The following is a 27,280-nucleotide window of genomic DNA, read 5'->3' on the forward strand; positions in this document are numbered from 1 at the left end:
CATACTAAGATTTAAATAAGTTTTAGTGACAAAAGTGACAGTGTGCCACTTTAATGCTTTTCTTTTTCTTTTACTTTTTTCTTTTTATTTCTTTTTATTCATTTATTTATTTTTTTTACAGTGGTTTACAGGAAAAATAAATAAATAATAATAATAATAATAATAATAATAATAATAATAAAACATACCAGCAATTAAGGATCCATATATAATTAAAAAGTAAAAAAAGAAATAAATGTGCTCTCTGCATGGTAGGCTACTGATCGCTGGGGGTCATTCTAACATTTCCAGCTACCGTGAGAACAACTAAGAAAATGTGATACACAGAAGCCCCAATATGAGAATTGTCAACAGCACATTTCCAGACTGCATTCCTTTAGGAGGCCATCTGCTGCTGTGTCACACACAGGAGGTTATTGACCTTCTGTGTGCGCCAAGAAACTATGTGCACCTACACACACATAGACACACTAATTTATACACCAAGGAACAGAAATAAACATACTGCTCAGAACAGTGAGGACACAGAAGTTTATCATCTGACCTTTTTTAAAAAATGTCATAAAGTAAATTCTTGAAGGACGGATGCTGAGAACATGTATCATATTTAGAGACAGATGGGCAGAGGAGTGAATAAAAAACACATACGCTACTTCACTTTTATATTATAGTGCAGAATTCTAATTTATCTTTATCTTACACTGCAGTTATGTACATGAAATTGATTTTCCCATGTATTTTCTTGATGCATTGCTTGATACAGTTGCCAAGACGACTCCTTCAGATTTATGAAGCATTAGACAGTGTGTGGGCAGGATACAGCCAGTTGATAATTAAACCTGTATATCAGACCATGTAGTGGAAATTGCTTTATTATGTTATGCTTCATTCTTTTAGGTTCATTTGAAAAATAAATAAAAATACTGCAGCCTGACAGTGTCATGCATGGGTCAAAGATGTGAAATCAGAAAAACATGGGATTTGTTTTTTAATAGCTTGCATATTTATAGTTGTAGAGGAGCTATCTGACTGCATGGCCAGTTTATGTTTATTCTATTGTCAAAAATAATTTACATTTCCGTTGATGTATGTTATTCATGTAGTATACTTCAAACTCCACAACAAATTTAAATTTTTGAAAACAAATACTCATAATTAGCTAAAAAATAAATACAATAGCAAATAACTTTTACAAATACAACTTTACAATTTTGAAAGCAAATACACATAGTTAGATGTTTTAATAAAGGACAATAGCAAAACACTTTTACAAACACAACAAATTCACATATTTTTAAAACAAATTTACAAATACCACAACAAATTTATAATTTTGAAAACAAATACACATAATTACCTAAAAGAAATACAAATAGAAAAACACTTAAAAATGTGAAACAGGTTTACAATGGTATTTGTAAAAGTGTTTTATTTGTATTTTTTTTTTTTTAGATAAATATGTGTATTTGTTTTCAAAATTGTAAATTTAATAAAGTTTTGCACTTCTCAGCTACAGTAATGTAGGTATAATTATTCTTCTACCAAATAAATCGTATTATTCTTTCTGAATAAATCAATTTTATGATCTTTTAAGATCACATAATTATTCAAAAGTCCTATAGTGCTTTATTGGTTTGTGTTATTATTACAGTAAATAGCTGTTTTTCCTCTGTTGTGTACTGTATACACTTTATCGAAACATGATGGAAAAACAATTAAAGGTATATTTCTGTGTCTGCTGCCCACACACATTGACACACTCACAGCTACACACCATGACGGATATAATATGGAGGCCTATGTGATCACCACCTGCATAAACCCTGACACTGAAATGTCAGCACGGTAGATTAATATGCTTTCTCCATTACCACACAGAGACTTCCTTAACCTGAAACACAGATGCCTTTAGACTAGAGGGATATCTGCTCTAGTTCTCACTGCTGGCAAACAAGTTAGATAAACCAGTCCTCCATACATTATTTATACATGTATACAGTGTACAAACAAATTAAAACAATCTTTAAATACAGTAACTCCCATCTGAATAATGAACATGGTTGTCAGTAAGGCTGCTAGTCTGTCTTCAGCTTCCAATAGTTCGAGGCGGACATTCATTACTTAGCATTTATTGCATTTTATCAAGGACAGATAACCACTGTTTGGTTCAGATGATGATGATGATGATGATGGTGATGGAAGGCATGAAAAATAAATATTTGTATTTGCAATTGAAAATTGTTCTTGTTGGAGTTTTTCTTCAACTCTTTTGTCGTGGAACTCGTCCTAGGCTATTAATGCAGCACTAATGACATGTATGTCATCTCATAAGGGCAATGTCAAGGATGTGCAGTCGACCTTTTTTGGAACCAAAATGTCAAGGTCGAGGTCAAGGTCGCGTCAAGTGTCAAAAACCAAAATTTTCCATATTTATCGTACAAGTTTGATGCTTGCATGTATGAAAAGCTTATCTCAAGTGGAGTATTTTATATATGGATTGAAGCTGTACGATCTACCAGTAAAAAGATCGGTAGGGGTTAAAGTTCATTACGTCACAAAAAATACAAAAAAAAACCTTTTTTTCCCTATAACTTGCTCAGACTGGTACCACTGAACAACATTTCCTTTCAACGTGTGACCTTGACCTTCGCTCAAGGTCATATTTAAGGTCAAGGTCAGTCTTCTGTTTTTCCTGCATTATTACTTTCATTTTAATTAGTAAAAAGAACAAACTTGTCAACAAATCCAGATACAGGTTGTTATTTTTTTCAAATTGCCAAATACGTATTTGCTTTGCGAATACAGGTCTTGTCTAGTTTAAAATTATTTAAAAAAAAACAAGCAGTGAAATTGCGAACCATTTAAAACCTTAACACTTTTGATGGTGCTTCGAGATGACTATTGTTGTAATTTGTGCTATATAAATAAAGTTGAATTGAATTAATTTAATGGTTTAATCTCATACATAAATAAGACATATACATTGCTTTATATTACTAGTTTGCAGGAATGTGTTTATTCCTATGACAAAGACATATGTAGCAACATTGTAGTATTCTCTCCCTGTTTGTCTTTTTCTCACATCATAGACCTAAATTTGAATTGTTTGTTTAGTGTCTTGTTGTAATAACTCACAGAACCACAAGAGGTCAGTGTAACCTTTGTTTAGCAAAAAATCTTCAGCTTTTGAGTGAAAATGACTCACAATCCTAGAGGGCTGTTGTCCTGCATGATTCAAACATTCAAGACACACACACAATTCACTCTCATGGTCAGTTTTTGCACACGACATAAAACTGTAACCTTTGATTTTGATAGAGTAAATGTAAAGGCATTATTTCATTTTGTATTTAAAAAATAAAAATACATTTTTAAAAAAAAAAATAGAGCATTTTATTATTGTTGTAGATGAAACCTTCTAGGCTGAACAACCACAATGCAGATGTGTTGACTGGTAAACAAATATCAAAGCTTGAGGACGTCCGTGAGCTCAGAGGTTTTCTCATTAATGAAGAGATGGAGGACTTGAGGGATGAGAAGATAATTATTCCCACAGTTAGTATTCAGTGTCAGCCACAACTTTTAAACTGAGTCAGAGCCATGGGACCAAAAGTGCACGGTGCACACACACTGGAAATACTAAAACCTCTTTTTATTACAGCTTAGGGAGGGGAAAAGCACACCGTTTCTCAAACACACACAGCAGGAAGTGTTTCCTGTGTGGATCCTTATTTTGTTGGGATGGGATCACAGCTGGAAAAATAGGACCTTTAGCAGCACGTTGGATCATTGAGTGAGTTACAAATTGCATACAGTCTAAATTACACACTATTAGCAGGCTGTGTATGATTCCTCTGGGCTCGCAATGGTGGGTTTAGAGCATTCTGGGACTTTCCTTAAGCACCATCGGATAAAACAGCACAGCAATAGTCAGCAACATAACTTACTGATGTTTACAGATTAAAGCATACATATGACTTCTTTCTTTCTTTCAAAAGAAACCTCCGCCAAGCACTAAATATCCTCTTTGCCAGTTATTCAGTTATCTGAATCAGTAGCTGCATTTCCATTACCCTTGGAAATGCTCAAGATCTAAATAGCGCAATAAAAACTGGTAATGGAAACTAAAAAGCTAAAAGGGGTTAGGGTTAGGGTTAAGAAGAAAATGCGGAGTGTTATGGAGGTTCTGAGCGTCCGTCTTTCTGCAGCGAAGTCTCGCGGGATGAGTTTTCACAGAAGTTGCGAGGCTCCAGCCCAAAACAACATTCAACGGAAACAAGTTCAAAGCGCAATTGTTTTGTCAAAATTTAAAAAATATCACTTTTATTTTGCGAAAATCTGTAATGCAAAGTCAACTATAGATCCTTATCATGGTATCATGATCAATGGCACTTTAAAGGCTTGGACAAAAGTTCTATGAACATTAATAACGATACAATAGGTTCAAATATCATAAAAATGGGTCAATTATCTGAACCAAGATATGAATTTCAAAAATGTTGCCAATGATAACCAATAAGAACATTTAGATTTTTAAAAATGATCCACAATCAGTATATTCATCCGGATCCCCTCCAAAATCTAATGGAATCTCCCAATGGGGTAAGGTCTACCTTTTGTTAAAATGTTGTCACATCCATTAAGTACTTTTAAAGCCACACTGTGGACTTTCTGAACTAAAGAGTTGGCGCATATACAGCGCTTGACAGTATCAATGCTCCGAGCGGGGCTGCCCTTTTGAGGAGAGAGAGGGAGGTCTGATCACTTCTTTTCCTTCTTCTCCGGCCGTATGTTTACAGAACTTATCATACACAGCTCCGCTTTTACGGTTTAAATGATCAATTTATGGAGCTACTAAAGGATGAGTTAACTCAGAATGTAGGCTTATTCAAGAAGTTAACCGCTTTAATTTTGCCCCGATAAATTGAGGAAGTGTAGTACAGCCCTCCGCTGCGGCTGTCTGCACTGTAGCAGGAGGAAGCAGGAAGGGGCTGCTGCTGCCGCGGCTCTACAGAAAGTGAAGCACGGGAGAGTTGTCGCTTGAAGTCGCTTGAATAGTTCAAATTATTCAACTTTGAGCGACGAGGTCGCGCTTGATCTGGTCGCTCAAATCACACAAGTCACGTCGCTTGAGGGGAGTCCCGTTCGGTGTGAATGCACCTTCAGGAATTTCACCCAAGAGACAGATTCTACTTTTCTTTCCTTTAATAGAGTCGATGATCTCTCTTCAACCAACAGGTCAACTACTGTCTGCATACACAATCAAAAGACAAGGGAGGCTGGCCCGACTGACTGATTGTCGATTTTTGCGAGAGTGCTTCAGCGCTTGTGGCCACTAGGGGGCGCTTGCGTGAAAATTACCGATATAGCGCCCAAAAATTACACGGTGTTGCTTTAACGTAATCCAGCTTAGGGACAAACAACCAAATAAAGAAACTGAATATTCTGCCTCCCTGGCAGAGGTAATAAGCATTTTTGTGGGCAAATGTAAGATGTCGTTTGTTATAAAATGACCTTTCCTGGCCCCTTTGCCATCAGACGCCACATTTTGGTATTCCCTGAGCCATAATTACCCCTACCAGTAGCACTTCCTAGGTAAAGCCAGTGTTTATACAATTTAAAAGTATAATCTAAAAATCCCCTTTACCAAAACAACTGAAATCCTTACTGCTGTCATTTCGTTTTAACCATCTGTTTTTCACATGTGGTGGCCTGTCAGTGTGATGGAAGACAATGTGGTTGGTGCTTGAAGATGTGGGTATAAGCAAAACAAAAGACTCACTGTGTCTGTACCGGCACATCCCTGTAACGCAGAGGGGAAAATGGTGCTTCTAGTCTAAATACTGTTTGTAGCGTGGCAGTGTACACTTCCACACACTGCTCCAGGTTTAACAGACATCAAACAGATGTGAAGAGACAAAGAGCGGAGAAGAAGATGAAAGGGTGGAACTTCAACAAAATACTAGAGTGCAGTGGAGGGCAAAGGAGATACACCTGTACGTAGATGCATCCATCCATCCATTTCTTTGAAAACATTTCAGAAAGCAAAAAATAGAGATAGGCAGCATTATCGGCCGATATTAGCCATAAATTACAATTAAAATGTAATTTAGCAGACACTTATATACAAAGCGACATACTTAATGTACAAATATTTTTAATACTATAAAACAATGATAATAAATATATGTGAATTCATTTGTTGTTCTTTTAAAAAGTAATTTTTTGGCGCTCTTCTTCTGTTGCGCAATTCTTCTTCTACAATATAAATGGTGAAACGACACTGCGCCCAACAGTTCATGTTTGGCACTGCAGCACAAAATGAAGCTGAAAACAGCCGTGAGCCTGACTTTATCATGAATTTACAACATTAAATGACAACATTTAATGTTATCAATTGTTACTAATAATTTCTGCATTGTTGTATATGTTACACATATTGTGGTTGCCGTGAATCTCGAGACGGTTAATATGCGCCTATGGTCATTTCCTCTCAAAACAGGAAGTCCCAGAATTATCACCCACATCGCTGTCGGATCTACTTGTTAACCTCCATTCTGTGTGTCAAAGAGGTATTTTCAGTTGGTAGACAGTGTTTATGATGTGTTTCAGTCTTTTTACGCTGTAAATATAGGTCGTTTTATCGTACATATCTAACTAGCTCACGGCTAACCGCTAAGCTAACGCTAACTCGCTAACTATGTATGTTCATCAACATACAAATCGTACTATGTAGCAAACGTTGTGTTTGTTTGTTGCACTAAATGGAAAGGTTATTATATTCTTTACAGTTTCAAAGTAAACATCATCAAAGAGACTTTGTTGTTGTGGAGTTTTTCCAACTGTTTAACTGTTTGGACAATTTGTCACATTAAAAACAAATGTGACGCTTTTTCAATACTAAAGTTCAATTAGTTTTCCTGTTTGGCACAAATACTGTGGAGTATAGCCAGTGGGGCATCACATTAAAAATAAGCTTAACCTGTTATTTCCATTGAGGTACAGTATATATAATGTGACCTGAAAATAGGTTGGAGGGAAGGGTCTATGTATATATTGTATTGTATGAATATAAGAAATGTATCTATACTTTAAATGTTAGATGTAAAACATTTGTGTATGACTCTCACTTTCACCTATTTTCTCTTGCTTTATGCACAACGTACACACACACACACACACACACACACACACACACACACACACACACACACACACACACACACACACACACACACACACACACACACACACTTCCCGTTTGTCTTTCTGCCAGTGACTGACTGTTCAAACCACATTTAGCCCAGTGGAAGAAATGTCTTGTGTTTTCCTTTCATTTGCTTCTCTAAGACTTCTTTATGGGTGCATGGTGGACTCATAACAAGCTCTGCTCTTGTTTTCCAACTGTGCGAGGACGTGTTGGAATATAGACATGTGTGCAAACAGAACAGTACTTGAAACTGAGCTTATAGTTCTGCTGTAGCTTTGTTGAGTCCTCGTGATTTAACACTTGTTGTGAACGTTACTGCGGCTCCATTTCAAACCGCTGCGCTGTCTGCGTGGGTAATTCCAAGGCTTTTGAAAACAGGCATGAGAAAACCAGCTGTTGACAGTTTGAATAATGTAACTTTGTGGAAGCACTGTCATCACCGGAGTCACATTAAGGCTTGTTTTTGAAACCTCTGCTTTACAAATTATGCATCCTCCTCCTGTGGAAAGAGTATATACTAAGAAAAGGACTCCACCAGTGTGATTGTAGACTCGTTCCAATTGTTCACATTTGGTTTATTGAATATGCTCCCTATCATCTATAGCAGTGGTTCTCAAACTTTTTTTGGCTCGAGTACCCCCTTTCTCTTATTTCTGAATCCAAGTACCCCTATGTCTGCCTTCAACTTTTTTGCTCAGAATACTATTTAAAAACAACTATAGAGCACAATAATGGTGATAACACACAATTTAAAGAATCTCATTTTGTAAATAAGTGGAAAGAAACAGTATCTTGTGCGGTTGTTTTTTTTTTTTTTTTTACTGCATTTTAGTTGAGCTAGATATAGATACAGTTGTTTAAGATTGTGTTGTTTTAAAGCAGAACTAAGTAACTTTTTCATCTTAATAAATCTGTCTTGTAGTCCCTGTGAGGGTAATACAAGTGTTTATGGGGTGATTGGGGGTCTTTCATCCCCCCCGCTGTCTCTGGCCAGAAAACCGCACTTGCAACTTTCCTGCCTCCGACCCTTTGGCAAGACGGACTGCTTTACGGCAGCCCAATACAAACTAATGCTAGATTATGACCAGCCTTGCACACGGTTGTCTACAAATTCACTTTCCTCAAACTTATATTGTGGAGGAATGAAGCTACTCCATGCGGTGACAGCTCAGCATCAACACACAGCAATCACACACACTGTAATCGTGGCAACAGGCACGCGCACACACTCGCAACCCAGCGCTCCATCAGGCAGCACACACACAAATATCCATCCATCTATCTATCCATCCATCCATCCATTTTCAGAGCACCCTTAGTGTCACTGATGTATTAGGATCGCTCTCTTTTTCAAGTACCCCCTGTAGTACCATTGCGTACCCCCATTTGAGAAACACTGATCTATAGGTTAAGTATATAAAAGTGTAAAGTTATTCTCTCTTCAGGCAGAAGTTTTCAAAACAAAGGTGCTTTGTTGTGAGTATACAGTGAAGAGCAATAGACTGGAGTCTCTTCTTTACCTCATTGACTGGTCTGTTCTCAAACCATAACAGCGTTCACTTGAAAACTAAATGAGACGGACATTTTTAGGCAAACCAGAGTCGGTTTTGTTGTTTTGCACAAGAACACGAAGGCACAATTACACCAGCTCAAAACACTCAAAATAGTTAAGTGAACAAACTCTAGTTTTTTGTGTGTGTGTGTGTTTGAGACCAAATAGGGTACAGTTTAAAATCAGCCTAAAACTGTAGGATGATGCCCAATTTTGCACATATGGTGATGAAAAACAACATATTCCACAGATTCATTTCTCCTGCAAATAAATGTTTCTCAGGACCGTGTAGTCAAAAATATCAAGTTGGGGATCCTGTTTTTCTCTCTTTTTTGTAAAACCCCAATTAGAAATTAAAATAAATGAGTGAACATTTAGTTTTCAAAACTGCCCTATTTTTTCACATGAATACATTAATATATCAGAATCAGAATCAGAAATGTTTTATTTGCCATGTACAGTTTTAAGGACAGTACAAGGAATTTGACTTGGTGGTTGGTGCACAAAACAAGCAACAAAAAGAAATAAAAGAAATAAAAACAAAACAACAAAGAACAACCCAGCAACAATAATAATAATAATAATGATAAATATAAAGGATGAGGGATAAATAAAGGATAGATAGAGAATGAAGGATAAATAGGATAAATATAAATATATATATACAGTGCAGCAGGTATCAAGCTGGTGGAGGTGGTGATCGGACTACTATATTGCATTAAACTACCGGTAATATGCCAATGTCAAAGTGAACCACAAAGAAAAGAAAAAAGAATAATTATTGTTTGAAATGCATGTAATGTGACCTTTATTAGGATTAACTGGACAGTTTTCAGTCATCAGGTGTTAAAAATGCATTTATTATTACAACTCAATGATTACTTTAAGTTACTCGGTTCATTGTCTGTGATCAAAAATTCTTTAAAAAACAAAATATTTTGCACCTATTGAAACACAAGTTAATAAGTTAATGAATAGCGCTGTTATTGGGTTGTTTCTATTGTTTTTTTTAAATATATATATATATACTGTATATAATGCTGTTTGGGGGATGGGCTCCTATAAGCTTCAGCTTATTACATTTTTGGTTGTTGAAATGAATGTTTATTCTTTGTATTGCATTATATATGTTTGAAGACAGCCAGGAACAAATACTGTAAATATAAAACAAAAAGAAATAAATCATAATGGAAAATAAGGCAAACTGTAGAGGTGAATGTGCTCAAACTTTTTATAGAATAAATAAGACATAAATAAGACTGCTTTTATCTCTCAACAACACAGACCCACAGAAAGACTTTAAATGCATTAGAATCCCAATAAGACCTCCATGCTGTGCGTGATTATGTTTCCTTTGCTGCCCAGTCAATACTGCCATCATAATTCTGGTCCTAGCGAAGACCAGTGGGACACAAATGAATTAAAGGCATCTTACCTGGAATGACCTCAAAAAGAAATTTCCCTCCTTCGTCGCCATTGGCAGGATGGTCAATAACGTTGTTTCCAGACAAAATAATGGCTCCCTGTGGAGAGAGAAGAGCACGGTGGTGAGATAAAACAAACCTTGTTTATGTTCCGTTGTTGATCTTTTATGTTATTTTTCTAGTTTGTGGTGCCATTAATTTCTTTAATGGACTTTTGATTTCACACATTCAATATTACAGTTATTGCAAAATCTTTTACTGCAGTGCAAGATTCTGTCATGAATCCTAATGCGTCGAACCTGGAATAATTTAGTATGTTTTACACCACAGGGAGATGCATTCCTGCATGTTCTAGATGTCTCTGCGATTGTAATTAGACGCTCATAATCATCTGAATTATAACACCTCCAGGTACAGGTGTGCTTTGGAGGGTTAACCAGGTCCCCCATCTGCTCCGACCCCTGGCAAAGGGGGCCGACAACAGCGGCAAGGCCAGGGAGTAGGGGGAAGCGCCACCGACTCGGCGAGTAGAAGAGTGTGACGGTGGCGGCTGCTCCTCCAACCCGTAGACTGTAGCCGCGGCACGAGCCCAGCCCCGCTTCGTACCCTAGCCCAACCGACCCAGCCCTTAGTGCCAATCCTTATCCCGAAGTTACGGATCTGACTTGCCAACTTCCCTTACTAAAGAATCCACCTTTAACAGAACTATCGCGGCAATTAGTGCACCATTAACCCAACACAAAACTACCATATTGTGCTCTGTAAACAGAGGCTAAACTTGTTTCAGCTGCCCACAGCAATGGCACCGGGTCGGGACATGCCCGTATGTTGTGATGTCACGTAGGAACTATATATATATCCAAGCACGTGGTCACGTGACTGCCGTTTAGTGATGCGTTTTCCAGGTATTCTCCAGATCACATGACCTGGCCTAAGACGGTCCGTCTCTCCAAACTTACATGGGCGGTATTTCAAGAGGCAAGCCCCGAGTATTGATACTGTCGAGTGTTGTATATTGGCCTGAGGAATCATTTTAAATAACTCATATGGGTCAACTCTTTAGGTCAGTTCAACTTTATTTATACAGCGCAAATTACAACAATAGTCATCTCAATGCCACTATAGGCGTTCTTACAACAAATATATGCCTTAGAGATGAACAAGGAAGACCCATAGCTTAAAACAGGAAAATGTACGCTACCATCGGAATGATCGGATGCCTTTAACCTTATAAACCCAGTTGGATTTACGTGAATGAAACACTTCTTTAAGTAATCAATACATCAGTATGACAAACATGTCGACCTCTACAAATGTGCTTTCATAATGCTTTTAAAGTGCTTTTTCTTGCATATGCAGCTTCTAAAACTCCTCTACTTTCCGACTTGTAAATGTTACATATTGTGATTTTTCAGTTCAGCTGTCTTTCAAATTTTGTGTATTCTTTTAAATATTTTGTTACCACATGTTATTCAAGCACGACACAGACATAATATAAGCACTAGGACATCTTTACATGTGAAAATGTCTTTTTTTTACCTAGTGTTTCCTCGCAGCATCTGCCAGCAATTAGTCTGACCTCTGCCCTAGTCTATGCTAATGCAAACAAGATGGACAACAGTGACAACACGAGTATCAATAACTTGTGTACATTAACAGGAACTAAGACAGTCCGTTTCCTTCCTGCTGGAAGAGAGTGAGGGACATTTAATGAGCCATGACTGACAATCAGAAGCAGATACCCAACCTGAGGCTCAGATCTGGTGCTTTAATGTGGACTACAAAGACTGAAGGAGTGCGAAAAGGGTTTGTTTCCGAAGAAACAGAAGAGTCTCGTTATAAACAGTGTGGATGTTGAACATACATTCATAGGAGACGGACAACTCTGTATATATTGAAAATATAAATAGCTCATTGGGTCATATTCCTCCACTTCATTCAGACGCATGGAAATTATACTCTTTCCATACATTCTGGTTGGTGGTCTTTTGTTTTCTGCGAACAAACTCAACCACAAACCCAGTAATATATTTACCCAGCAAAGACTGAATCAAGCAGCCCAACCCAATGCATTAAAGTGCTTGTTCCAGTCTGGTGGTATTTTCTGCACTTTTATATTGTTATAAAATGAGGTCATATGTTTTTTTTTTGTTTTTTTTCCCCTCGCCATTGGTAGCAGTGACACCACTTCTATTATTTTTAATTCCAAAACTAAAGCTTCACAGACGAGAGGCTTTAGATCGGTGGTTCTCAAACGTTTTGGCCCAAGTATTGATTAATTGATATTTATTTCTTCCTGACTGTCTTCCAACATATACGATGCAATACAAAAGAATAAACTTTCATTTTAACGACCAAAAATGGAATGAGCTGAAACAGTAACTGCTTATCAGAGCCCATCCCCAAACAGCATTTTAAAAAACAATAGTAACAACTCAAGAACAGCAGTATTTACTAATTTATCAATTTCAATGGGTTTTGAACGTAGACGAATTACGTTAAAGTGATCCTCAAGATCACCGTCGACAGAAATGCATCTTCTTTTAATGTTTGTTCTAAATTTACTTTGTTCAAAATTATGAACCCCTCATAAATTATATGTTCCTTCTCTTTGTTTTAAAAGTGATATAATACCCAAAGTAAAGTAAAGTAATTTTTTGCTCTGAATGAAATCTTTTAACCGTACGTTATTATTGTTCTTGTTATATTTCTGAATCCAAATATAGACAAATATGGAACGTAATGATGGAAGGAATCAGTAATAACACACATTTTAAAGCAGGGGTTCTCAACTGGTCTCACCCTGGGACCCACATTTTGTCATTGGGTCGCACTTTTTTTTTAGAATTCAAAAATGACAAAAATAGCTGTTGAAAACACATATCATCTTTTTAAAAACATAAATCTATATAATTTACTGTGCAACATGCATTTCACAGCAATGTCTGTCAAAAAAAAAGTTTCTTTCGAAATAAAAGACACGAGACATTAAGTATTTATTTGTTTTTGACCAGCTGTCCACGACCCACCCAGTACAGGTCCGTGACCCACTTTTGGATCCCGACCCACCAGTTGAGAATCACTGTTTTAAAGGATCACCTTTTAAATAAGTAGAATGAAACAGTGTTTAGTACCTCCTGAATAAATTTATTTCTATAGTTTTTATCATTTTGGGTCATTTCCCGTCTAGTGTGGGACCAAGATGTACCCTTGTATTTTAACTTCATGTTCTAATTAAGATAATTTTCATCATCATCATTATGATTATCATTTTTAACTAAAAACAAACATAAAACTCCACATTTGTTAGATTATCTCTCTCTTGATGAAACAATTGCTTTAGATAAATCTAAATCTCAGACCACTAAGTGGCAGACTGTAAGGAATCTGTTCCCACCAGAATGCTGCAAACATAATCAGAATACTTTGTTTTTTTTTTTTGTTATTCATTTTAAAAGCACTGTAAAATTGTAATTGGGATGCATATAACTGTGACGTTAACACGTTTCTCCGACCTTCCTGAACACACTGGAGTGATTCAAATCCACATGATTCTTTTTTGGGTCATAAACCAGAACTCAAACACTGACAGCAGGGCATTGTTCAGGCTACATTGACAGTTTTAGGGTAAACACAGCTCTGGACATTTCAACAATAACTTCTTAGGTTAGCAAAAAACATCCACTATTTATACCTCTCAGCTATGTTGCTAGGACAGGAATGGATATGAAAGCGGTTGTGCTGAAAATACAAGTTCTCTAAATCACATGAAATTACACTTGTTATAGCACATAGAGAAATAAAAATACACTTCTGGCGTACAGGGTGTAGAAATAGCAAAGAACAGTTTGCACACACCCCAATTCCAAAATTCCAGTTTTTATTTCTGTGAACCCAAAGGAAAAGCCAAAAACCCTGTTTATTAATAATAACATTGTTTGATTAACATAAAGCAGGAAAGCATGTAAATATACGATCAAACAGAGGCGTTATTGCATGGAGGACATTTATTTTACACATTGTTAAGTAAACAGTTATTAAGAAAACGGGTGATTTAGTGTTAAACCAATCCCTATTGATCATCTGTCGTCTGAGGCAGTAATTACTGTTACCTATAGGCTCAGTAACCTTTAGCACGTCGTAATTAAACCTCAGGCAGGGACTGTTTGATGTTTAGCGTATTTTCCCTTCAGTTTGTTTGCCTTCACTGACTAAGTTTGTACAACTGATGGACATGAATGTTTACATGTTTAGATAACAAAAAATAAAATAAAATAAAATTCTTATTTATATCAATTTTAATGGAACACTACATCAGCCTGATGATGCTTGCATTCCTTCCTAAATTAAAATGTTGCAACTGTAATAACAGATTAAAATTAAATTAACATTTATTTCAGCCTAATATGTACGTTTGATACATGTGAAATTTAATATTGGACTGTTACTTAATTTACATTGCAAGTTTAACATTTAGAAAGCCCCAGACTTTAGGCAGTGTACAAGTGTGTGTATCAGCACTATGTGTAAATTTACTGGATGTGATGGGTTCATCATCTCCTTTTTTTAATTTCTCATCAAATTAAATTGACAATGATATATGATTAAATTGATAAGGTGTTGAATTGTTTATAGATTTAATCCCTTTTGAATATGTCTCACATATGATATGACATGAAAAAGTTTCACCCATCCCTCTGCATTTTCCTTTTTGTTTTTACTAGGGATGTCCCGATACAACTTTTTCACTTCCGATACGATACCGATATTGCAGCCTTGGTTATTGGCTGATACCGATATTGATCCGATGCAAAATCTGCACAAATCAGACATACTTTTATGACTTATTTTGTAGTGTGGAATGTTAGAAAAGGCTTGATCAAGTGATGTTACTCAAACAGAGAACAATAGTCAGCAACAGTAGGTATGAGAAAAAACTGACTTATTTATTATTAACCAACTGGTTACATACATTTTAACCTTCAACATAATATTCTACAATTGAATAAATATAATATAATATAATATAATTGGAGATTTTAAGATGCAGTCCAATAAAATCCGATATTCGTTTTTTTGGCTGATATCGGACCGATATCCGATATCAATATTGGATCGGGACACCCCTAGTTTTTATGCCTTTTTGTATGCAATAAGAAAAAAGATAGTATATTTTTGACCCTCCTTTGAACACTACTGATGTGTCTGTGAAATTAAAAACACTGTTTTGATCATGGTTTCTTGATTTTACAAACACAATTCACCTCCTAAAATATTTTTACTTAAATTTGAGGCATTAGTGTCATTTAACAACTACCAAGACATTTGGAAGTTGTGTCCATGCAGGATTCTTTGCAGCTTTTATAAGAGTTGCAACAATTCATCTCCCCCAAAAACACGTGTTAGGTTTAATGGAGTCCTAAAACACAATGTAGGCATGAATGTGTGTCATTTTGATATCGTCTATTTCTTTTAACTTTGCATTAAAATGTAAAAATGATATTAGGTAAGAAATCTCCCAACAAGGGATCAATCAAGTTTAGTAAGTGTTGAAAACATTATTGTGCTAAATGTGCTTTTAAAAAGGAGAAACGGTAACCCAAGAAGACCCTCCTGTCTCAGTCCTGCAGCCAATCTTCTATTTGATCCCTTTAAAGAGCAGCCTGGATGCATTTCATGATTAAAGGACTCTGAAACAAACCCAGGACAGCATCACAGATGCGGACAATTGTGGTCTGCAGGAAGCTATTTTCACACACGGACGATCAATCAGGAAACACACGATTCCTTGGATGAAGTTTTTTTTTTCTTTTTTCCCCCAATAAAACTCCAGTGGTTTCTGTGCAGGAGACGCAATGTCCTGTCGTAGACTCGCAGCAATACCTGTCAGAGCTGCTGCTCGATTCAGAGACCTTTCATCTGGCTCCACAGGGAGCTCGGGTTACACACCAAAACAATATCTGCTACCAAAACCACTGCTGCTCTTTGAAATACTATCTGGAACCACATCATTTCGGCTAGTGATGTTCATGCAGTGTCAGCTGTCTGTGTTTTCTCTCCGTACTCTCCTGCAGAAAATTCACAAGGCTGATTAATCTTAGCTCATGCTATATAATCAATACTATAATTTATAAGGGTGCATGCTGTTTTTAACTAACAATTCAATTCTACTTTATGTATTTAGTGCATATTACAATAAAAGTAATCTCATAGCGCTAACAGTAAAAAAAACATGCTCTAAGTGGTCGGGTTATAAATCTGTAACACATTATTCAGTGCACACGTGTCAAAGTCATGGCCCGGGGGCCAAATCTGGCCCATTGGAGCTTCCAATTTGGCCCATATAGAAGAAAGTAAATGATCTAAATCTTTTATCCCATTTATACACCTGGAATAATCACAGCAGAGTAAAAAGTAACCTTCAATATATGAAAACACACGTAGTTTACTGCGTTCTCCCCTCAGGGAAACGTGGAGGACACAGTGGAGTAGATTATATACGATGAACAGATACCGCTGATACACATCTTTGTCAAGTTGGTCATTTCTGTGTGTGAGGCCTAAACTAAACACTGACCTTCACACAACGTCAACCTTTTTCTCCTTAAATGTCTTATTTTGCTTCTCGTAAGTTTTTTTTATATATATATTTTTTTACGTAGTTCACAGCCAAAAGTTAATAATTGTCATTATTAAATCTTACATTTATAAAACATTCACCATTAACTGTATGAAGCTAAAAAATATGATAACAATAAAAACACTCCATTACATAAAAATTAATGAAAAAAAAGAAGAATCTTTACGAAACATTATTTTAAAAAATATATAATAATATTTACAACAAATGATGAAAAATGAATAATAATCTTGACAACAAAAGATAAAAAAAATATTTTTTACATTAAATAATAAAAATATTAAAGATAATATTATATACGTCAAATGATAAAACATGAAGGATAATCTTTACAACAAATGATAAAAAATAAGTAATGATAATTAACATTACAATAAAAAAATAAACCAACAATTGTACAATGCCTCTAAAACTTTATGCAAGACAACTAAAATGATGTTTACTTTCAAAATGATGTTTATTAAGCAGATATATTATGAAATCTATTGGTGGTTTCCCATAGGTAAGTTGTGAAGGTTAGCCTTAAGATGTCTACATACTGTATGTATATTGTAGTCACCTATTGTTTACAGCATTTACAGATACCAGATATTCAGCACGTTTTTATTAAAAATATTCATAAAGAATGAATTAATTCAATAACATTCTCTGTTATTCATGGTGTTTTGGGTTGGGTAGGTCCCAAAAGACTAAAACATCTTTACGTGGGCCTTTGCCTTCCTTTTGGAAGAGCTTGATTATAGAAGCAGTTTGTGAGCTTTCTTGTTTGACTTTCTAAAGAAAACGCCTTCATTTTATAAACATTTATGAGGCTGTATGAGAAAGGATAAATGAGTTATTGTGCATATACTTGGATTGAAAAAGGTCGATGTAGTTGATGTGAGGATAATGAAAATCAACATTCATGAGACTGATGTGTGTTATTATTGTTCTATAAACTAGCTGAGAGCAACTGTAGCTATCATTTCTTCACTATTTTTGATGCCCTTATGTATTTCATATGCCACAAAAAAAAAAAAAACTTGCAAGTTGAGGTAATTGTCCTATACTGCAAATGTTTATTTGAGTACAATGTGAGACAGATTACATCAAAACAGGATTTAATCTAAAAAAATCATCCTGTAGAAGGGCTTCTGAATGAATACAGTCAGTGGAATTCTATATGAGTTTTGCATAAAATATTTAAGATCAGGCAGTTTTCTACAAGCAGACAAAACAAAGGCGTTTCAGTGCACTAGCATTGATTAGTTGCAGATTTTAAAAATCTGAGCTGGCTTCTTTTCATCGACTCGACAAAGACCTTGTTATGAATCATACCATCAAACTTGGAGGAGCATAGAATCCAAATACCCCAATTAAATCCATTATTCCTGAGACATCTTGATACACACACTAAATGGGTTCAATGTATTCCTTCCCTACACTCTCACTCATTTATTATGTTACATCCGTCTCTGGCCGATGGATACAAAGCCAAAATGGCTCAAATGACAATAATCATACATTTCACCAACTGGATGAATACTGTCTCTGTTTATGGCTGACACACGGATGAAATCTGAGTGCATCCAGTGTGTGCGCGCTTGCTTGCGTGTGTGTATTGTTGAACGAGCGTGCTTGTGCGTGCAGACATTTCCACGGACGAGTGAGGGCAGGCAGTTGGCGTGTTGATGCTAAGCCTGCACGTGCTATACCCTACGCATGCTTCTCGGTGACCCTTCACCTCCATCTGACTCCCATTCCTCAGATTCCAGACGTTGCTCTGAGAGGTTTGGCCGACTGTATGGGATGCAGTACGGCCCCCCTCAAGTAGGAATAATAATGTGATTTTTAACAGGCAAACGACTGAATTGCCTTGAAAACAAAACAATAAGTCATTGAGGGTTTAGAACAAAGTTAAAGACAATAGGGCACAGAAAAGTCACAAATATTCACATAAAGGGGGGGGGGGGTCATATAAATGGTCTAAATGTGGCTCAGTTTGACCCTTGGGATCACTTAACAAAATGTTGTTAAAATGTAAGTAAACCCAAATTTATATACTGATTTTTTTTTTCTTTTCGGCTTAACACTTCATGTACCTGTGCTAGTTATACAGTAAATCAAGACATAACCAATTATAACATCACATTTCACTCTCACCTTAAAACACTCGACTCTTCCCCCATCCCTTCCATTTCCCTACCCTGACTCCCTCTTCCCTGTTCCCGTCACCCTCACCTAGGTGTAACACTGCCCTCTTTGGTGATGGTGATGGTTGCAGTTATGCAATAAAATAAATACATTTATTTAATTGTAATAAAAATTAAAAAAAAACATGCATTGTTGTTGTGAAGAGATTGCACTGCATGTAGTGTTGATCTTCGACAGCATGTGCAGACAAGGTAATAAAATAAATAAAAAATATGCAATCATGTTTAAAAATACAGTATTTTAGAAATGTATTCATCATCCAAACTTTAAGGATGGTTATTAAATGTCCAATAAAATTAAAAAAAAAAACATGTTAATTTTACAATAGAGCATAATTCATTTTTTTTTTTTTTTAGCTATGATTGAATTCATTTTGATTCAATCTGCAGGATTTGAGACTTATCATAGCTTTTACTCACAAATCTTTAGTTTTAGATGTGAAATAACTAAATGGTATTTAAAAGGTCACATTATTAATGTAATAATTGCACCTTTTTTTTTTCCATGTCTTAACTTGACGTCATAAACGGGATAATAAGCGGATATTTTTGTGGTCAGTGTTTGCGTCTCTATAGCAACCATTTCCAGCAGATGTCCTCTGTCAAACGACGAGGCAGTCATTAAGCTAATGTGACAGGTAACGGAAACTTCCCAGCACGTGAGAGAGTTTAATTAATGGCTGAGCTAAATGTGGCCCCTGAGCATCATGGGGTTGATGATGTGGGATTGGAAGTTATTGCAGCTCTGCAGAGCGTCAGTATGTTATAGGAGGTGCGTCAGTGTGTTTTTGCAGACTTTCCTTTGTGCTGACCTTGAACATCAGTCTCAGAGATTATGAATAGTTTCAGAAAACTCAGCCTCTACTTGGCCCAGTTAAAAAAAAAGCATTTTTAGGTTCAGAAAATTAATGAGGGTTTCGTTTTAAAGTAGGGCAACAACAAACCTCTGTAGTGGTATGAATAATGACTGTTGAAGTTGTAGATAAGGCCATATCATGAAGAAATACAGGCGCTGATCATGTCATAAGAATATCATGGAAAAGTTGATTTATATCAGTAATTCCATTCAAAAAGTGAAACTTGTATAATGTATACATTCATTTCACACAGACTGACATATTTCAAGTGTTTATTTCTTTTAATGTTGATGATTATAACTGACAACTAATGAAAACTAACAAATTGAGTATCTCAGAAAATGAGAATATTGTGGAGATGTTCAATATTGAAGACACCTGATGCCCCACTCTAATCAGCTAATTACCTTAAAACACCTGCAAAGGCTTTTAAATAGTCCCTCAGTCTAGTTCTGTAGGCTACACAATCACGGTGAAGACTGCTGACCTGACAGTTTTCCAAAAGACGACCATTGACACCTTGCACAAGGAGAGCAAGACACAAAAGGTCATTGCTAAAGAGGCTGACTGTTCACAGAGCTCTGTGTCCAAGCATCATTAATAGAGAGGTGAAGGGAAGGAAAAGATGTGGTAGACAAAAGTGTACAAGCAGTAGTGATAACCACGCCCTGGAGAGGATTGTGAAACAAAAGCCATTCAAAAATGTGGTGGAGATTCACAAAGAGTGGACTGCAGCTGGAGTCAGTGCTTCAAGAACCACCACGCACAGATGTATGCAAGACATGGGTCACTCTGGAACAAGAGACAGCGTCAGAAGCGTCTCACCTGGGCTAAAGACAAAAAGGACTGGACTGCTGCTGAGTGGTCCAAAGTTATGTTATGTATACAGTTTAATTGTATTATTTTATTTATTTGTATATATATATATATATATAACGATATTCTGTGTGTGTGGGGGGGGATACAGTGTGATGTATTTGGAAATGAACAAAAATGGGTTGTATGTACCTTGAAAATAATATATGTAACCCAATAAAATATATGAAACCAGATGAAAATATGTGGGGATTTTTTCTATTTTTTTTGTAAAAACGAACTGATTTCTCTTATGATCTAAAGATTTCTTTTAAGTCGACACTGGGAAATAAAGTACAACTGTTGGTCCTCCTAAATATATAATCTTCCTTCACTCTGGATACAGAAATAGCAGCAAAGACTATCTCCCCTCCTTGTGTTTGGCCTCCAGCCCACCTTCTGGTCTGGTGCTTTAACCTTCAGGGACGTCAGGGGTCTGGCTCAACTGTTTTCACTGCAGGATCAGCCAAAGGCATGTGGGTAGATGAGGAAACAAAGATTTCATTTGTACTTTGGCATTATCTGATGCAGAAGGATATTTAACAGGAATGGATGCGGTATGAGTTGGTTCTGCTTTAACATGCCTGTCCTCGACATGTTGTAGAGCCAATAACTGTATGCATCAGTGTTAGAAACACTGAGATAAAAGCCTTGACAGCACAAACACATCATCTATTTAAATGGGAAGAATCAGAATGCAGACAACATTTCCAGACTTCATTTATAACCCCTAGACGAGATGAGACTGGCATCTCCCCTCTCATCCAACTGCTGATCTAACAAGTGCAACTAAGCTCTCGAGTGTCCTTGGTTCTCTGACACCCAGAGGAAGAGCTATCTGGGGTACTGTGTCCTCCTTTAGAACCTGATTGATTGGACTCATCAGGTTAATCCACAGATGTTTGACATGTCAGTGCAAAGTAATATATCATAAGGATTAAGAACTTACTGTTTTTCTTTAACAGGGTCAAGAAGGGATAAACAAAACTTGAAAAAAATGGTTGATTTTCTTTTCATTTTTTGTTTCTAAAAACTGAAAAATTAGATGTTGGAATTAGAAGGTAGAAAAAAAAAAAAAGGATAGTTCATATTGTGCGACTGTAAATTGTCGCTTTCATAATAAGAGCATGTATGAGGAGTGTGCTGTGTTTCTGGCTAGAGCACCAAAATATGACTCCGAGCTGTGGTTTCCTAACCCAGGCTAAAGTTTCTTTGGAATCTTACTCTTTAAGTGGCTTGTCATCTTGTAACCTCTCCATGGACCTCTCCATGTCCAGTATTAACTTATGTTAGACAGCAGCATCAAAATTCTCTCTCTCCAACACAGCACCATCCTGGATTGCGCAATATTTAAAAAAAAACTAGTGTTTTTTTTGTTTGTTACTGTCTTCTAGCATTTATTTTTTTGTTTTTATAAACAGAAAATGAAAATAACCAGCTTTAAAAGTTCTTTTATCATCTCTCAACCCTGATAAAAACAAATGCCTTAAAGCTGATATCTGGAGTTTCTGAGAAATTATTCTTATGAAATGCGAAAAAATACCTAACGAGTCTTTTACTGTGGTCTACTGCCGGTGGTCATTCATATACATTAATTTATATAAGTCCCGCCTTCGTCCTATAGACCCCTATACAATTGGAAGCTTTGACTTCCTGTTTTTGAGACTGTCAATCAAAGTGAATGCGGAACTGTGCACAGAAACAAGGTTGCGCGTCACAACAGTAAACAGGTAAATATGATTTTGGCTCTTACCTGACCCATAGATCTATACCAATGCGACCCGATACAACCTTGTTATGTTCTGCGATGCGCGTGCAGAAAAGTAGAAGCGTGGCTTCTGGTAGATTGGCAGAGGCAGTGGGAGGAAGTGGAGCTGTGTAGGGTGGGACATCGAGACGTTTCTCAGAAACTCCGGATATTAGCTTTAACATCATTTTCTGAATGGAAAATCCATAGACCAACTTACATTGACCTACTTTAATCTATCATTTTAAAGGAAGGTTTAGGTTTTCTACTGAAAATTTGACTGCAAAATAGTTTATTTAGATAGGGTACAGCTATTAGCCATGTTAGCCTTGTTGGCTTTAATATACATTCACCTAAAGCTACAGAGCATCAGATTAACTATAATGTGGGGAAACTACAGTACATAGTTGATGTTTAACACGTGTCATATGTGGTTCTAAAAACAGAACAGGTTGGGTTTTTCTTGTTCAATCAATTTCACGCTCTAATAAAGTCATCGCTAGCAAGAAACAAGCCTTTGGCTGCTAATTCAAACGCCTCTATTCCAGGAAATGATTGGAATTTTTGCTGACTATTTTCTAAATGAGTCCTTTTAGCCAACTGTGGAATAAATTACTAAAACTTTCTGCTCAGTAACCAAAGTCTCTTTGTTCAGAATACACATGCTACAGAGCGAGGATGCCTGGTTACAGTAACGTTAGAGATGGCCTTAAAGTCTGCATTACTCACAGAATCCTCTGCTTTCTGAGCAGCGTTGTGTGTTATAGCTGCAGACAGGGGAAACACACACACACACACACACACACAGCAGTGTCCTGGGATGTAAAGTCCCACAGTCAAAACAAACGATTCCCATCTCGGATTGTCTTATCACATTTTGCACAACAGTGAGATACAGTGCATCTTTAAGTGTTGACTCCAGTGGGCCTGAGTTCAGTATGCAGTGAAGCCTCTAAAAAACCAAAAAAAAAAAAAAACCTACTTGCAAGGACAAGAAGGACAAGGAAGTCTGAACTGGTTTAACAACATGTACGTAACTTTGGGGGAGTAGTGGTGAAAAGGGAAAAAAAAATACATCTGCAAAAAGCACATCTTTGGTCTGTGGGATTGTGGGAGTTTTTGTCTAAGTCACACAGTAGAGTAGTAGCAAAAAAAATCTTTAAAAAGGTATTTCTGGATTGTAGAGCGAGTCTTTATATTATTCAGTGGGTTTTAGGCATCCATGTAAGCTTGAAACTAACTATTGTTTAGTTATTGTGTTTTCATATTGTAGTTTATACAGTTGCTAATTTCAAACTTGACTACATTTTTTTTATTATTTTGATCAGCGTGGTGTTCTTTCTGAGACCTATAGGACTGCATTTTGTAGATGTTAATAAATAATAGATTTATGTCTTTTAACTGTAAACTGTACTTTTACAGTACCGGTACTTGTCTGCATTTTATCTTATATTATCATGTTATGCTGCTTTTTAAACGATGCATTTTCTAAATCTAGCATAACTGCACAGAAGATGTTTTATGCATACATGTTATTTATTTTAATTTTTTTGTCATGTGATTTTGTCGAATGAGATCTGATTGAAAAATAATTTTCTATATATGAAATTGAGAATGGGTGACCCCCACCTTGGAACCAATATGTTTAGGGATTGGCACCAGCAGCTCCCTGTGACCCGACAGAGTCCAGAACTGCTTCTGAATGAATAAATATGACTTTAGGTACAAGATTCAAGACTCAACACTATACTACTACTATACACGACACACTCGATGCGTATATACTGTCTACTATATACTATTAGTATGGTAACATGATTAGGATGATAACTGTTCCCACTGAAGTATTCTTCCAAGTTTCCCAAGATGCATTTTGAACCTCTAACAACAAAAACCTAAATCACACTGAGGCCAAATATCGGTTGATTCTCCACCTTTGAAAGCATTTTAGGTGAGAAAGTCACCAAGTAGAATATCAACACGTGGTCATTTGATCCATAAAACTTTCAGAAACACATTTCATGTCGACATTTCGGAGACTTTCAGAGAGCCGGCCAGCATTGTGTTACTGACTAAACTTCAGGTTAACTTCAAAACAAGAGCTCTATTTACAAAAGCACTGATAACTAATGGAAGACAAGTAGCGATGCTTTTGTTTTGAAAAGGGGATGTTTGATTTTTAGCTTGAAGCCGTTCCCAGGACGATTTTACATTCCACTCGCAATGCATCATGGGGCAGTTAAGTATGACTAGTGTGCCCACCATGCATACTTCATCCAGGTATTTCTCACATACTCAATCTTTCCATACTACATACTCATTTTGACGTTAGACTTAGTATGAGTACTACGTTAGTATGCCATTTTGAACACAGTCTCATTACTTTCTGAGCCTTACCAGGGCTTTGGTCTCCTCCTCATCTTTGTAGTAGAAGAGATGATCCCCTCGTAGGACAAACCAGCGGCTGTGCCAAGTCTTCACAAACCCTCCTTGCTTCCTGAGCCACCCACACCGAATAACGTTGGACCTCTGAGCCTCGCTGCACGCCTGACCTTCTCTGTGCTGAAGGCTGTTGTGGGACACGCAGGGGTCGTCCATTACGGCAACAGCAATCTGCAAAGGACAAAACATTCATAAAGATTTTTATTGAATGACTATCTACAGCAATTCACCTAGCTCACTTTAAATCCTTGCATTTTCAGTCTCTGACGCCTAGACCATGAATGACAGAAACGTATTGTATAATGTTGAAACATAAAACAAACCTATGAACACAAGTAATTAACGTCACCTATTTGATTTGTGTGTTTTTTAGAGCTGTAGATTTATCTGACTTTGGTTCCTCCGTGATGAATGTGGAAAGGAGGGATTTTAAAGGCAGATAACCTACACAGAAATCTGTGAATCTTTTCCATCTTGTTTCGTTTCGCCCACTAACGTACATTACGCCGGCCTGACAGGCTTGTTCTTGTCTCGATGTTATGTTTTTTTTCTTTTTTCTCTCTCTCCGTTTTCTGTCATCATTATTTTTGATGTTCTCTTTTGGAGGGATATCCATGATGGTGCTATCTGATCAAAAGGCTGCACCATGAGGTTGGGATGAAGTAAGCAAACCGTGCAGCATCAGAGTTATGGAGGTATTTTTGTAGTCATTCACATATAGTAATGTAATGGGACAATACAATCTACAGTATAAAGATGTTTTACGTTACATTAATTCAAAATACTTAAAACATTCCCAAACTGCATTCTAGACACAGCTGTGAGAAAAGTATTTTTCCAACTACCGCTTGAATGTGCGTGTCATTTATTACCATATGTGGGGATTGCTGCTGTCAGCCTTATGCACTGCCATGTTATCAGTGGCCCTGCCTGTGCTTAGCTTGGTTGTTGTCCAAGCAGCCCACGGGTCCAGATGAGGACCAGACACTGCAGTGCTCAGTAGTGTTCCAGGCAGCAGAGCAGCAAGTGCAGAAGTGGAAAACACACATTCCGAGAGTGTACAGAGGTGTTGTGAATGTATAGGTTCATGCACAAACAGTCCTCTGCATAAACAAACTACTACTCAGGCATGTGACATCTCACTGATGATATTTTTTGATGTTTTGCATGTTTTTGTTGACATCTTGTTGCTGTTTTGGATACTTTTTGTGAATTTATCTGTAATAAAGATACACAGTGATTTTCTTTTTGCATTTTTGTTAACCTTTATTGTCTTTTTGGAATCATTTAGTCCATTTTTGTTGCTGTTTTGTTTGTTTTTAGAGTCCTTTGTGTGTTTTTCTGTAATAAAGAATATAAAGTCATTTTGTTGCACTTTTGTTGTCCTTTTGTGCTGTTATGGAATCATTTTGTGCATGTAATTTGGGCCTCACACAAAATTAGACTGGGTGGCCCCTGGGCCACCAGTCTCCCATGTAGAAGACGAGCTTAAATAGCACTTCTCTGCTTTCCTTGAAAAATTGAAAAAAAAAATCTTGATTACCTTTTGATGGTGATGACAACCGAAATAAATAACCTAAAATTAGACTTAATATAATATTTGTTTTTTATAGACATAAAAAAATAAGTGTGTCCCTGCACAAAGAAATAACTTACATACAAAGGAAAAAAATTATCTGGAAATTTTGACGTTTAATATGGACAAGTCAAAATGCATTATTTTTTGTACTTTTTTCCAAGATAAAATAAAAGCTTCAAATAGTAGGATTAACAATTGTGATCATTTTTTGTTCTTAAAAGTTATTCAAACTAATATATAAGTTATATATTCAAATAGAATCACTAGGAAATTACCAGCAATAACCATAAGGTACTAACTTCTCTTACTGAGATGAATTTATAATTCATTACACTTATCCAGTAGCGTAATAACCTCCTAAAGCTTATTCTTCGATAGTTTACAGATTTAAAACATCAAGATCTAAAACCTGAAAGACCTGCGTAGAAATTATGCTTTTCTAATTTCCTAATCTGGTGTCAAAAATTTATTGACAGTTTGTTTTTTTGTTTTTTTAACAAAAACTACAGTTAAGTCTGCAATTTCTTGCCTGTCCTCTTACAGGTTTTATGTGAATCTATTTATTTTGCAGACACCTCCCTGGCAAAACCTCCCCACTGGTGCCAGATGTGGCGTAGTAAGCAGATTTGTGCAATGCATCTCCAAGTATGCATCGCTCCCTGACAGTCGCGTCAACTCAGCAGTTTGGGAAATAATGTTCAGAAGTGAATCCTGTGTTCATGTAAAACACCTGGGTGTGCATGTCTGTGTGTGTGTGTTTGGCATTTTTTATTCAGCCTAAT

General features: G+C 36.5%; 1 protein-coding gene across 1 annotated transcript in view; it reads right to left on the reverse strand.

Annotated features, from left to right (window-relative positions):
• Window positions 1–27,280, reverse strand: part of arhgap24 (Rho GTPase activating protein 24) — a 73,759-nt gene that overhangs the window by 38,455 nt on the left and 8,024 nt on the right. The window contains exons 2-3 of the mRNA XM_028463008.1: window positions 24,875–25,090; window positions 10,198–10,285 (exon numbers count right to left, since the gene is read on the reverse strand). Of these exons, the coding sequence (XP_028318809.1) occupies window positions 10,198–10,285; window positions 24,875–25,075 (289 nt within the window). The 5' untranslated portion in view covers window positions 25,076–25,090. The remainder of the gene's footprint in view (window positions 1–10,197; window positions 10,286–24,874; window positions 25,091–27,280) is intronic.

Source organism: Gouania willdenowi, chromosome 12, assembly GCF_900634775.1.
Source record: "Gouania willdenowi chromosome 12, fGouWil2.1, whole genome shotgun sequence".
NCBI classification, from domain to species: Eukaryota; Metazoa; Chordata; class Actinopteri; order Blenniiformes; family Gobiesocidae; genus Gouania; species Gouania willdenowi.